The sequence below is a fragment of the Panthera onca genome, chromosome B2 (genome assembly GCF_046562875.1).
Source record: "Panthera onca isolate mPanOnc1 chromosome B2, mPanOnc1 haplotype 2, whole genome shotgun sequence".
In the NCBI taxonomy this organism is placed as follows: domain Eukaryota; kingdom Metazoa; phylum Chordata; class Mammalia; order Carnivora; family Felidae; genus Panthera; species Panthera onca.
The window spans coordinates 63,139,187-63,152,872 of NC_138343.1; the positions used below are offsets into that span (position 1 = coordinate 63,139,187).

The 13,686-nt window shown below is 37.4% G+C and overlaps 1 protein-coding gene and 1 long non-coding RNA gene across 4 annotated transcripts in view; one reads left to right on the plus strand and one right to left on the minus strand.

Moving 5' to 3' along the window:
* The window catches only part of LOC132667256 (uncharacterized), a 28,115-nt gene extending 18,533 nt beyond the window's left edge, over positions 1-9,582 (minus strand). For both annotated transcript variants that reach the window (XR_009605060.2, XR_009605059.2), the window contains exon 1: positions 9,339-9,582. This is a non-coding gene — a long non-coding RNA (uncharacterized LOC132667256). The remainder of the gene's footprint in view (positions 1-9,338) is intronic.
* The window catches only part of COL19A1 (collagen type XIX alpha 1 chain), a 346,955-nt gene that overhangs the window by 320,064 nt on the left and 13,205 nt on the right, over positions 1-13,686 (plus strand). For both annotated transcript variants that reach the window (XM_060615861.3, XM_060615862.3), the window contains exons 49-50: positions 1,433-1,499; positions 10,200-10,328. In XM_060615861.3, coding sequence (XP_060471844.2) covers positions 1,433-1,499; positions 10,200-10,328 — 196 coding nt within the window. The remainder of the gene's footprint in view (positions 1-1,432; positions 1,500-10,199; positions 10,329-13,686) is intronic.

Below are 13,686 nucleotides of genomic sequence, written 5' to 3' on the forward strand. Positions count from 1 at the left end.
CTGACTTGTTCAGGGTCACAGTTGTTTCATGGGTTAGACCCAGGTCTGACTGACTCCAAAGCCATGCTCTTAAATACTATGACAATGTCTCCTTATACTACACAGATAACATAGGTCTGTTTTACATTAAAACTCTATTTGTTGCCTATGAGAACAACAAACCTACCTTGAATGATACTTTAAAGTGGAAGACAGACCAAGAAGGAGTGTTTGGTTAAGAAAGCCCATGTTATTATTAATATCCTCAGGAGGTGTGGTGGATGGCCATTCACAGAGGAACTTAATCAGAAGACATCCTTGTCAGGGAGAAAGGAGGGTCCTGAAGTGAGGGCAGGGAGTTAAGGACATGCTGTCCTCAAATAATTAGCCAATACCAGGTGGAGGGCCAAATGAGGCATTCCCACAATATTCAGACTCTTTATTTTTATCCATTCTCCCTAAGCTCTGCTTGAATAAAGCCTGTATAATGAGCTCTCTGTGCTGTCAGTAATTGGTAGTAGATGCATTAATTCAGGTTCATATGTCCCACATACAATGAAAATAAAATATTGAAATAGAGCATTTTTGGACCTATTCTGTCCTACAGAAATCATCACTTTATGAGCCCATCACATTGTCTTTAATGTCACACATATACCTCTGGATAATAACCACTAAAAAAAAAAGAGTAATAAAATACTTTGAAATCCTAACCATCATGAAAAATAATAGCTCCCTTTTAAAAATATCAGGATACCACCATAAAATAGTACTATTATAAATGTTAGATTCTTTGCCAAATTCATGGAGCTTCATTTGTTGAGGGGATAAAACTCAACTGACATCATTTACCTACTTCCCTTTCTCATGTCCCATATTTTCTATTAAAAAAAGAAAATTGCTTAACACAAATATGCCTACAAAGTGTGAATGACAGAAGAAACTGTGCCATAAAATGAGTAAAACTTAGTTTTATTCCATGAATAAAACACTTTAAAAAATTATCCAGCGTACTTGGGAGTTCTCTTCCTTTGGAGATACATAGTATCAGTTAGATAGTGACTTTACCAGTTTCCAGGGATTGGTTAGAAGTTAAATTGTGCCTGGGATATTAATGTCATGATAACATTGTTCAAATTCTGTAACTTCAGAAGATGAAGTAATAGGAAATGTCTTTCCTTATCATATGAAACCATGCTTCTCCATTTAATAAGAAATATGTTCAAATCACTGGTTATGATTCCAGGCCACAGCTTTTAAAGCAATTAAGCACTTCAATTCTTTCGAGCATTTGATCAAAACAAAGATATTTATTGCCTATAGTCAGTTGCCAGAAGTATTTTGCTTGATGAACATATCTCCATAGAAGTTTCAAGTATGCACACCAACTCGGTATTTCTATTCTTTACTCACTTGTGCTATGCTCTAACAGACCTTTCCCCCCCTTTTTTAGGCTGATGCGGTTTCATTTGAAGAAATAAAGAAATACATTAATCAAGAGGTTCTAAGGATTTTTGAAGGTTAGATTTGCTTAATAAACATTTCTGAATTTTTTACCAATTACTACCTCCCATCCACTGTGGGGGATCCCTTCAGCACGCTCTCAAAGATGGCCGTGCAACACCAATGTGAAGAGGCAACCTATTAAATGATGGATCACCTCTGTCTGATAGAAAATTCTGCCTTACACTAAGTTAAATTTGCCTCTCTGTAACTTCCTCTCATCATTCCTGGTCTTTTAAACAGCACAGGTAAAGTATCTTCCTCTATTCACATGACAGCCCCTACAGTATTTTTCCATATCCATGGTACCTCTCCTTACTTTTCTATGGTGTAAGTGTAGTTAGCTCCTCCACCATCATCACCCTGGAGAAACACTTAATTTTTAAATGACCATCATTCACCCAGGAGTATTTTGACCAAGGCAGAGTACAGTGTGTTTTGATCTAGACCTCGGATCGGCAAACTATGGCCCACCAGCCAAATTCACCTGCCACCTGTTTTTGTGTGGCCCACAAGCTGACAATGGTGTTTACTTTTTGGGTGGGGAAGTGGGTAGGGAGTATATTTTTAAACGTTTTTTTTTTCTAAATCCAAAGAATATTTCATGACGTGATAATGATCTGAAATTCAAATTTATTTCTATAAATAAAGTTTTATTGGAACACAGTCAGGCTCGTTCTTTCATGAATTTTTTCTGGCTGTTTTCATGCTACAAAAGCAAAATTTACTAGGTGTGATAGGGATTGGATAGCTTGAAATGCCTTAGATATTTGACCCTTTGCAGAGAAAGTTTTCTAACCCTTGATATAGACACTTCAATAATGCTGCCTAAGATAGCATTCCTTTAAAAAAAAAAAAAGCCTTAGTCAATTTTGAATTTTCAATTAATTAATAACCCTGGATCTTCTTTATACAAACTTTTAAAGTTTAGGTGTTTCTCATTGTATACTGTGTCCATTTTTCAAATCTAAGTTTGTGATTTTGTGTTTCTTCCTATTACATTTCAAATGGTTTGTGATTACACATTGTCACAAACGGAAGATATCTTTTGGGATGTTGTCTTACTGTAGCGCAGGTTGGCTGAGCCTCATACCTTTGTGTTATCTCCAAATTTTATAAGCATGTTGTCATTCATCTGTAGATAGAAATGTGGAAAGAGTCAAGAGTCAAGGGTCAGGGCTTTCTTAATGCCATTGCATTCCTCCTGTTCACTTGTAAATTCTATTTTATTGTTTTACTGAGCTCTGAATCCATGTTTTTCTAAAATCCACTCTACATTTTCTTTATCTGTTCACAAGATTTCACATGACTTTGTCAAATGACGTGCTAAACTCACGATCACTCTCCTCAACTGTGAGCTTAATAAAGTTAAGAATTCTTGTTTTTAAAAAACGAATCCATATTGGCTGTCATGGTCCCTGCTCCTTTTGCAAAGCATCCTTTCTTTGCTAAGCTAAATATATATTACTGAATTTTGCAAAGAATAAGATCACCAAATGCCTCGAGTTCACTATAAGTCTTTCTACTGCAACCATGGAATTAGCTATTCTACAAGAAGCTTTGATTATTTCCAGCAGTAATTAGTATTAGAGACCAAAATCTTGGTACTTGAGTGAACATTATCTTATTTCTGATGAGCACTAGAGATAGAGCAGAGTAACACAGGGACTTTAGCTGCTTCAATGACAAAATAGGGAAAAAATGGATTTTTAAAGGTAATTCATGCTGTTGATTTCAATTTACATTGATCTCTACTAAGCATCTTTACCATGCTCTGACGTGATAGGTCACTAATACTATTGTATGCTGGGGTGTTTTTTTTTTTATTATTTTGAGCTACCAGTTTTCTCTTTATAATTTTAATGTTGCCCTTAAATTTAGAAATCCTTTTTTATTACTTTTCTTTTTTTGATCCTTGAACCTAGCATCATGAAAAAGTCTCCAAAATTTGCAGTACAAACATTCCCTCTCAACAAGCATTCCTCAAGCATCAACTGTCTAAAAAAGAAAAAGGCATCTTAAGGTTTCCAGGGAAACATTGAAAAATATAGAGGCATAGACAGGACCAGCTAATTTGTAGGACTCAATGCAGAGTAAAAATGTAGGTGACCTTATTCAAAAATGGTTGTGAATTATAAGACAGCCACAGCTGGACACTATTCCAAGTGTAGGTGAGCAAGGGGACCCTGTGTGACTGCACAGGTGGCATGTCCTTGTACCCAGCCCTGGACACAGGACCTCTAGGATCTCAGATAGCATCCACACATTTAGTAGACATGATCACGGAAAGAAAATGCCAACAAATACGTATTTGAATTGTGATCTAAAATTCTCCTTTAACTCTTAATTTCCATGGGCTCTAATGTCAATTATGTTTTATCTCAGGCAGCTTTAATATGGAACTTCAGTTTCCTAAAAGACTTTAGATTTAGTTTAAGATGTGGAAGGTGTTCATTTTGCATGCCCAGTGGACACTGGATAAAGGCATGGCCCCTGGTAGCCTGCCCCATGCATTCAGCAGACCAGACATGCTCCTTCCACCCACAGAAAGTTTCATGCTGCCCACTTTCAGGCCATTGTGGGGTTACTCCTGTGAAGGACTGGCCTTCTGAGGAGAGAGATCAGGAGAATTGGGACACTCTCTCTCTACCTTGGGGCAGGTTGATGTGGCTTGCAGTTTCTTCTAAGTCTGTGATCTCCCCCTTCACAGGACAGTTGGCTGTCCTGCCCCAACTTCCTGTCAGCATCACTCCCTGCCTTCCAGTAAGCTAAGTAAGAGTGCTGAGTGTCCTCCAAGTCTCCTCTAACTTCTACCCCATCTCTCCTACCACCTTCCTCAGTCTCTCTCAGCCTGGCTAGGTCCCTCTGAAGTCATACATCTTGGCCTCAAAACCATATTCTTAGGTGGCCCACAAGGAGACTTTTTCCCAAGACTCATAGACTCTGAGACTCCAAATATCACTCTTCTCCCTTTATCTCTGTTGGTACCAGTCCAGCACGACTTTCTTCCAAACAAAGTTGTGTCTAAAACCCAGGATTTGGTTATTTAGCACTTTAGTTCATTTGTCCCAAGATTATTCCAGTTCAGTCCATTTAACTTTCCACTTAGAAGTCACTTTTCCATGGCTTCTGAATACCATTTACAAAAAGAAGAAAAAATACAACTCCATTTTCACAAATCATAGAGCTCCAGGGTCACATTTCTCTCCCTTTCAGAAAGCTTTCTCTATAAAAGCAAAGACTAATCTTCACATGTTACAACAGTTACTGTTAAGCAGCATGCATCTGCCTCCCTCTTAGTCCTTTCACAAGACAGTGGGCTCAGTGGCAGCTAGCGTTTGTCTCTTCCCCATTCACCCCTGCACATCTACAGCCTCAGGGGCAATTCCCTCTCTGCCCAGAAAGTCATAGACTGTCTCTGGTGGCTCAAGGGAGTCCTCCAGAGATCCTGCTCTCCCACTTTATAATCCTGTCAGTAGAGGACCACACTGGAGCCTCTAGTGAAGCCTAGACCAAAACCCAAAACTTGGGCTCTCCTCATGGAGCTTTCTAGCTCCCTTCAGAGATTCCCAGGTGGCCCCCTCCCACAGACTTCACACTTTGGGCTATTCCCCAGGCCACCAAGCCCTCCTGCAGCCTCCTGATGCCCCAACTTAAACATACCCATGGTGTTTTCCTACCAACCCCAAGCCCAGGTTTCTGGTGGATCATAACACACAAGTATATGCCCAATCTAAAATCAGATTCAATTCCCTATGGCAAATCCTTTTGCAAGTAAGATGACAGCACAGAGTGGAGGAAGATGCTGTGTGTCTCAACTTAGCTTTTTTTTTTTTTTTTTTTTTTTTTGGCTTTATGAGGACTTTGCAGCTACCCACACAAATTAGGATCTTGTCAGATATGAGAAACTTTATTCCTACTATGACACCACCCTGTTATACTTGGGCATTTACATCAACACACAGGAAGAATTTGCCTACCTGTGCAGGAATGTGCACACACATCTGGCTCTCTTGGTTTGTATTTCTACTTCCAAATCCAATATCCAGGAAAGCCCCTTTACCTGTGTTTTCTCCATTTTCCAAATATTTATTTCCTATATATATGTGTGCATAGGTATGAATATGTATTAATCCTGTTCTGTTTCAAGTGTAACATCTTCTCGTGCATCTCAACAAGTAAGATCCTAATTTATATATGTGTATGTATATACATCCTATAGATATACACATCATCTGATAGATACACATCTTGAAAATATAAATATATCTTTTTAAATATTTTCCACAGCATAGTCTCTATGTCTTTCAATTTGCTTCTTTCCACTTCCTTGTTTGGGACTATTGTTCAGCTTATAAGATTTCCTTAGTGCCAGTAATCCTTGGTTGTCTGCTCATACAAAAGAGTACATTCTGAAACCCTAATTGAAAGTTATAAGTGAATGGTGGGGCTTGCCAACCATGAGCCTCACTGTAGGATAGCCTAACTGAGCTTTTTAATTGAGAGACCTTCTATTTCATTGTCTTTAAGTCTTTCCTCTTAGCCCAGCTGGATTCCCCAGAGGAAATACTTCCATTTCCTGCCTGGCTGTCAGCATTTGAAGAGCAAAGTAGAAGAATAAGGGTAGGGCCTCAGCACTGAGCATATAAATGCTCATTTATTCTTCTTGTTTTCAGTTACCTTCAGCTTTTTCCTAAGTTTGAGGAGGAACAACTACCTAGCTGTATAGAGAAAGGAATTTCTAAGACTACTTCTTAAACAGGCTTTCAGCTAATTCTTATTTTAGTTCCCCTCCTTTACCACACCTTCAGATGTAACTTGTGTTGCCAATTCTTGAGCCTCTTAAGGATTTTGTGATTTAAAACAGGTTTTTTCTCAGTTTCTAGCATAAAGATTTGGTTTTCTTGAGTCCGCTAATGCATCTGTCACTCAGCTATCTAGTTCTCGGCCTCCAAAATTTTGTTGTGCTGTCTTCTTTCATATACTCCCCATTCTTGTGCTTTTACATCTTTAAAAAATGTCTTCCTATTGCTTTACAGGGATTCACGTGCATGTGTTTGTGTTTCATCCACCGTCTTTACCCACAATAACATTTCAATGCAACATGCTTCCAAAAGTAGCAAAGGATTAGGCCAGAAATAAATGTAGCAGTAACAACCTTTGGGTTATGATGAACCACAAAATGAATAAGAATCCACCAAATGATACTGTGGAACTAACAGTTAAAATGAAACTAGAAAGTAATTATTTAAGATATGAAAGGAAATTACTCTCCTGATATTTTTTGCCCCTTAGGAGAAAACTGTATCTAATTTTGGTTTCCACATTTAAGAGAAGTATGGAAAAGCCCTGAAATAGTAAAGCCAAAAAGTGATTTACAAAACAGATTACCAAGTCTATGAGTAAAAGTTATTTAACCTGAAGGCTAAGAGGTAACAATATGATCAAGTAGATGACTGATTTCCCAAGGGAAATACTCATTAACTACTTTCTGTTTTTATAATAGAATTACAAAAGAAAGTAAGTTGAAGCTGTACAAGAAAATGGGCAATTAAACATTTGAGTGGGCATCAGAAAAAAACGATGAATTTCTGGTTCAAAATATTTACAGATTCTGTCTGTGAAATAGAAGGTAGACATGGGCCAGATGACGTCTGAATGACCCTTCACTCTCCCCATAATATAGTTTACCAACACATTAATATTAATGTCTGCATTATGTTGATGAGCCCATTCTTTGAGAAAGGCAAGTCATCGGTCTTTGTTAGAGTGACTGCTCTAGGTTTGCATTGGCAGATAGAATATGTGTTTGGTTTACGTAAGCTCCTATCTGAATTCTTCAATTTCCTGCCTCGTTAGAAAGCATACCCAAAAACAGTTTAATTGACCAAAGATCGCTGAAAACAGAAGAAAGGCAATTAAGAATATAGGTCTTAACAATTTATTTAGAGGCTCAAAAACATATTATTTTAAATTATAGGGCATTAGGATAAGGTTCAGAAGAAGTAATTATCATTTTGCTAAATGACTATTTCTTAGTGTATCTTAAAGCTAGATAATTCACAGCTAGAAGTAACTATTTAAAAGAATTCTGTTTTACTAAAAATATTAAAAACCACCTAAAGCAAATTACTTGTAAATTCAATTCAGACATTAAAGAGGAAAAAAACTAGTACTGTGAATATTTGTGTTTAGACATTGAAGGTATTCAAGGAGATATGTCTCAAATTAAGAAAAATTGTACTGATGGGGCACCTGGGTGGCTCAGTTGGTTAAGTGTCCAACTTCGGCTCAGGTCATGATCTCATAGTTTTTAATCTAGTTATGTTTTTAGTCTAGTTATGCTTATATTCTATATGTTAAATGTGAGATATATAAAACATAAACAAACCAAGCAAATTTAAATAAAGAATCCAATGATAGATTGTATTTATAATGGGCTTTGGATTAATTTGCATTAATGATTTCACTAAAATTGATTTCTAAGGTAGTAAAATATTGACTATGGTTTTGAGGAAAAACTGAACTGGTGGCCTATGTGGGATTTATAACTAAGAAGTCAATAATAATAAGTGCAATCTTGGAATGATTATTCAAAAAAGCAATTCTGAGAAGGAATGTCTTATATTATAGAAAGAGTTTTAGTCATAAAATAAAGTTTATCAGCAAATAATCTTTATAGCATATGGGGCTTATAAAACATGAATAGTAGTTGGTATAGGATGAGACTCTCTTTCAGGCTTTCTTTGGGATTCCTGAACAAGAACACTGAATGCAGAAAGTATAAAATACCCAATACAGGGCTCTGCTTACAGAGGATGTTTAATTAATGTAATTAATTATTTGTCTTGTTTACGAATTTATTTTAGGGTGAAAATTCTTATTTATATTTTTGCATTTCCATTTTCTTTGAACTTCCTCAGTTTCCAGATCCTTTCAATTTCATGAGTTATTGGTACCCTGATGTTCTGTAACAACTCACTTTTATGCAAAGTATTATTGACTTATTAATAAGTGTCTAAGTATAGTATTAATAATTGCATGACACCTGTGCCACCCATACTGATACTTCCATTATAGGAAGTACTCACCTACTTCCTAAGGTGACTGAACTCACCTTATAGAAGCCCCTTTAATCAGTCCTCACTTCCCTCTCTGGATTCTTCCTTTAGGACCTAGATCAGCAGTGTTCACTCACCAAACAGTTCCAGGAAGTTTGGTGAATGAACAAAAGGGCAAATGACAATATGTCCCTTGGGAAGGTAGCATTGCTTTTTGGGGAAGTATTCAATTCATAAAGGTCACATCACTCAACACCTACAAAAGATTTTGTTATTTTTATTGACATTTCTAAATGTTCTGGATAATTTGTCAACCTCTCATAACTTGTGTGTCTTAGTTTCAGTGTTTTCTTCAGGTTCACAGAAATGTATAGAAATTTTTTATTGTTTTTACATTGTCTACAAATGGAATTTAGTGAGACCATGCTCATCTGTACCTTTTTTTCCCTTGGCCCAATTAGCATACTCCCTACTAAAATCATGACTGAATAATGGAACTAACTGGAAATCAAACCAGAAAAAAAAGGATAATATTGAGGGTATATAATAGACATTTTTTTTAAAGAGACAAATTTTAGTTGTTGACAAAGTACAATATTTTCCCAGTATAGAAATTAAACAGTGAAATCATAGTGAACATGGAGCCAATGACCATTTTTTTCTGTACAAATCTATTAATAATGCAGTTTTATTCAAGGATATAAAGTGTCACATATCCTATGAATTATCTCTTACTGCATAAGAAAATACCTCAAAACTTCAGTAGCTTAAGACAACTGACATTTATAATCTCACATTTTCTGTGGGTCAGGGACTTGAAGGTTGTTTAATTTTGTGGTTCTGGCTCAGAGTCTATAATGAAGCTCCAGTTAGGATGTCAGCCAGGGCTGCAGTCATCTGAAGGCTTGACTGGGGCCGGAAGGTCCACTTCCAAGTTCACTCATGTGGATGTTGGCAGGTGGCCTCAGTTCTTCCCAAGTGGGAGTCTGTATGGGACTTCTTAAATGCCCTCACGACAGAGCACCTGGCTTTCCCCAGAGTGAGCAGTCTCACTCTGAGCAATCCAAGAGAGAAAGCAGCCAGGAAACCATGGTGCCTTTTGTGACTTAATTTCCCTACTTGCATACTGTCAATTCTGCTTTCCTCTACTCATTTGAAATGGAAAGTAACTCCAGCGCAGACTCAAGAATAGGCAGAGCCTAATTCCATTTGGAAAAGAATGTCAGGAATTCATAAACATATTTTAAATGACCACATACATTTACAACATTGCTGGAAAGTGAGTTAAATTTATTATTAAAACCATCTTTTAATATAAACCTAAAATTCTAGCCACAAGTCATTACCAAAGGTTAATTAGATTCCAAGCTAGTGTTTTGTCCAATAGACTTGCTACATCTCTGAAGCACTGAAAATTCTCAGACCGTCTGATCGGCACAGGTGGTCTTCGTATATATTCAGACAACTTTGTACAATCCAGTTTGTTTGACCAATCAACCAAACAACTCTCAGCAGTCAGGCCAGTTAGTAAATTGAAATAGTAAATTGAAAACCCAATAAGATTGTTTTTTGTTGAATTTCGCGTAAAAAAATGAAAAATTTTGATGTAAAAATATTTCTATTACATGCTGTATTTTTTTTCTTTCATAAATGAAGAGAGAATGGCTGTGTTCCTATCTCAGCTCAAGCTGCCAGCAGCAATGTTGGCTGCTCAAGCTCATGGGAGGCCTGGTCCACCAGGAAAGGATGGATTACCTGGGCCACCAGGAGACCCTGGACCTCAAGGTAAGTTTTCAGATATAATATTTATTTACCAGCTTTTTAAAGCTCAGTAGTTAGAACATGTTAATCACACTTAAAGCAAAAATATATGTGTATCTATCTATCTATATAATATATATTATATATATACATTACACAAACATAGGTAATGATTAAATATAGACTATTTTGTTAATATTTGACATTCTAGAAGTCAATTTTTAACTATTACTATGTCAAGCTTAAAACTGACTAATAATACCTGCTAATCTAAATGTATTTTGATAATAATATTTGTTATAAGAATAACACCAACAGTGTGGGCTTATATATCATTATTTTGTGGGAATCAGCATTGTTTATGCCTCCCTATTGATGTAAGTTGGACAACAACAAGAATCATCGTAGTATCTTGAACAAACTGAGGAAAGGGTCTTACGAGATGCTACTGTAAGTAATGATTTAGGTCCAAGTAAAATTTTGAGAAACGTTAGAATCCTTCTTCATAGGTTTCTAGAAGTTTTTAAAGCAAAACTTCACTAAATTGGCAAAAAATTATTGTTCCGCTGATGACAGCTTGACCGAAGACATGATTTTGAACACAGCTTGACTAAAGCTCGCAAGGCCATTTTCTATAAATATGGTTAGCAATTGGCAGAGAGGCCAAATCGGCCCTGTTTAGGGGATCCGCAATTCTGATAAGGAAATTTTAAATCCAGTGAGTACATACCATGAAAGATAAAACCAGGGAAACTCTTCTTCCTGTGTTACCATGGAGGAGCTCAATGATCCTTGAAATAATCAGAAGTTTGTGTAAAGGAGAAAACAGAGGTGAACATCAAAACTACATAGGAATACAGTCCAAAATACTATATATGCAGAGAATTCTTTTTCTTTCAGTAGTTCACTGTCCTTCCTACTGCTTCTCTGTAACATGAGCCTGGTTTTCCTTAGGAAGTGCCCAAGTGATTGACAGGCCCCTCCGCCCCTAAAAGAACAATAACTATATCTCTAATCACAGGGTCTGTTAGAGTCTTACCCTTCAGTCACAGCTGACAAGGCTTTTGGTTTACTTAGCACAGTGTAAAACAACAGTAGCATCATTCTAGTTCTCCTAAACTAAACAGAATATTCTACCTTTCCCTTAGATCATAGAGAGTTTTGGCCAATAGTTGGAAGAATATGTATAGAATCAGGTGTAGCCTTCTGTGTGTACATGGTTGTGTGGTGGGTATTTTCTTACCTTTCACTAGTTGGGTCTGTTCTGAAGTCACAGTCTATGAACCTGGAGCAAAGAGCTTGAAAGCCCATCTAAAGATGGGTGATGTTTCAAGCCACGTGATGGATAAGAACTGTTAACACCAATAGCAGAAAAAATATGGACTGCTGTTTCAAACAGCTGTAGTTTGAGAGGACAAGAACATAGAAAAATCTGAATTATCGAGGAAAATAGTTCAGGAACTGGAGTCACCTATCCACACAAATACCTGTGTCCAGGATCCCTCCCCACGGGAAGGCCCATCTGGAGACTCAGTCAGAAGCAATGCAAAGTCAGCCATGTCAGTGAAGCTTTTGGAAAAAGACTTCTATTCACCAATCTACTTACCTTCCCTTTGGCAGAAGATTTCTGTGGGATCTATTTTGCTTAAGAAATCTTCTAGACTACTTCTACTCCTGATAAGGCTTTTGGATGCAATGCTTGAATTGAAAGGACTTCCCACATGATTTCCAACTTTTTTAAAACCAGCATTTAGTCAAATTGACAAAACTTGTGCTTGTCCCTGAGCACATATACCTAAAATTGACAAAACTTGGTGTCCCACTGTGGAGCTTCTGGTAACAGACAATATCTTTGTAACTCAGGTGCCTCTTCAACTTTCATATGATAGCTCCTTTTTAGTATTTGTTAAATTTGCTAGAAAGGCAGCAGAAAAATACAACTTACATAAAATGGGTTCATTTTTAAGGAATATTTGCCTATAGTCACGCTATGCTGATAAAGCCACCAAGAAATCTTGCTGCAAAAAAGAAAACAAGAGGTGCCATTTGATTTTTGGTGTCTCTCCAAGGGTTCATAAGTAATTGAAGGGTTTTTCTCTGGGAGAGAAATAGACATGAAGTGTTGAGAAGATAAAGTTCAAAGTTTTGCTCTGCCTGATTTAAAAGTTTTCTCCAAAAGAAAAGAAACAAAATGCATATAAAACTGTTACCCTAGTATCCATTGCAGGCATCAGATGCTGTTGGCTGAATTAGTCCTCTTCGTGACACACCATGATTGAGTTTGAGAAAAGAAGGAAGTGAGAAATGCAGCACAGAAAGGGAAAGAAAGTGTGGGCACCAAGCACAGCACAGCGTGTTCTGCCCACTCATGGATTCCGGTTGATGGTGGCTCTTCTGAAATTTCCAACAGACTTTTTTTTTCAGTATTTTTTTTAGGAAAGAAATCCATTTTCACTTAAAATGAAGTGGTTTGGGGGCACCTGGGTGGTTCGGTTGGTTAAGCATCTGACTCTTGATTTCAGCCCAGGTCATGGTCTCAAGTTTCATGAGATCAAGCTCCGCACAGGGCTCTGCACTGACAGTAAGGATCCCATGTAGGATTCTTTCTCTCCTTCTCTCTCTGCCTCTCCCCAGCTCATGTTGTCTTTCTCTCTCTTTCAAAAGTAAATAAACTTTTTTAAAAAAATAAATCAACTGGTTTGTATTGGAATGTATATGTAGAATGAGTGCTTTGCCATCTTACTATTTAAAGAGCAAGACAGAAATTTAAAGGGGTCTGCCGAGTTTCCCATGTCTGTCCTGAGAGGTAGGAGACATGCAGAGAGCAATAAGAAGGTTGATGCATATGTTCAACTAGTATGTTAAGTACTCCATCCTAGTTAAAAAAAAAAGGGAGGTAATTCTCCTACCGTGATTCGGATAATGAAAACTTGTGGATCCTCTTTTGGTGCCCTGGTCTTCTTGCAGTGAAAATAGAAACCACCATGATTCTGAGTTGAGACACTTCATTTGCATTTTCCCTGAATCCCCAAAGAGGGTGATTGTTGACGTCTTTTTAATTCAAAAGCGTTTCCAGACAGATTTATATCTTAACCATCCCGTGGGATTCAGATGATTGCCTCCCCTCTGCGCACTGAGAGAACTTTTCTTGGTGTTCATTCCCACCTCAGATCTGTGGTGTAGGGCCTGATTGCTTGTGCACCAGGGGCGAGCAAGGATGTGCCACACTAGGATCAGAGAAGCCTGAGTGGCATGATCCAGCTGGGTTTCCATATACAAACAAGGGAGGCGAATATTCCTAACAGATCTTATCCTCCTGGGCAAGTTTTATGAGAAAGAAATTTATTTAAACTTTTTCCAAATCCAACTGATTCTCCACCTC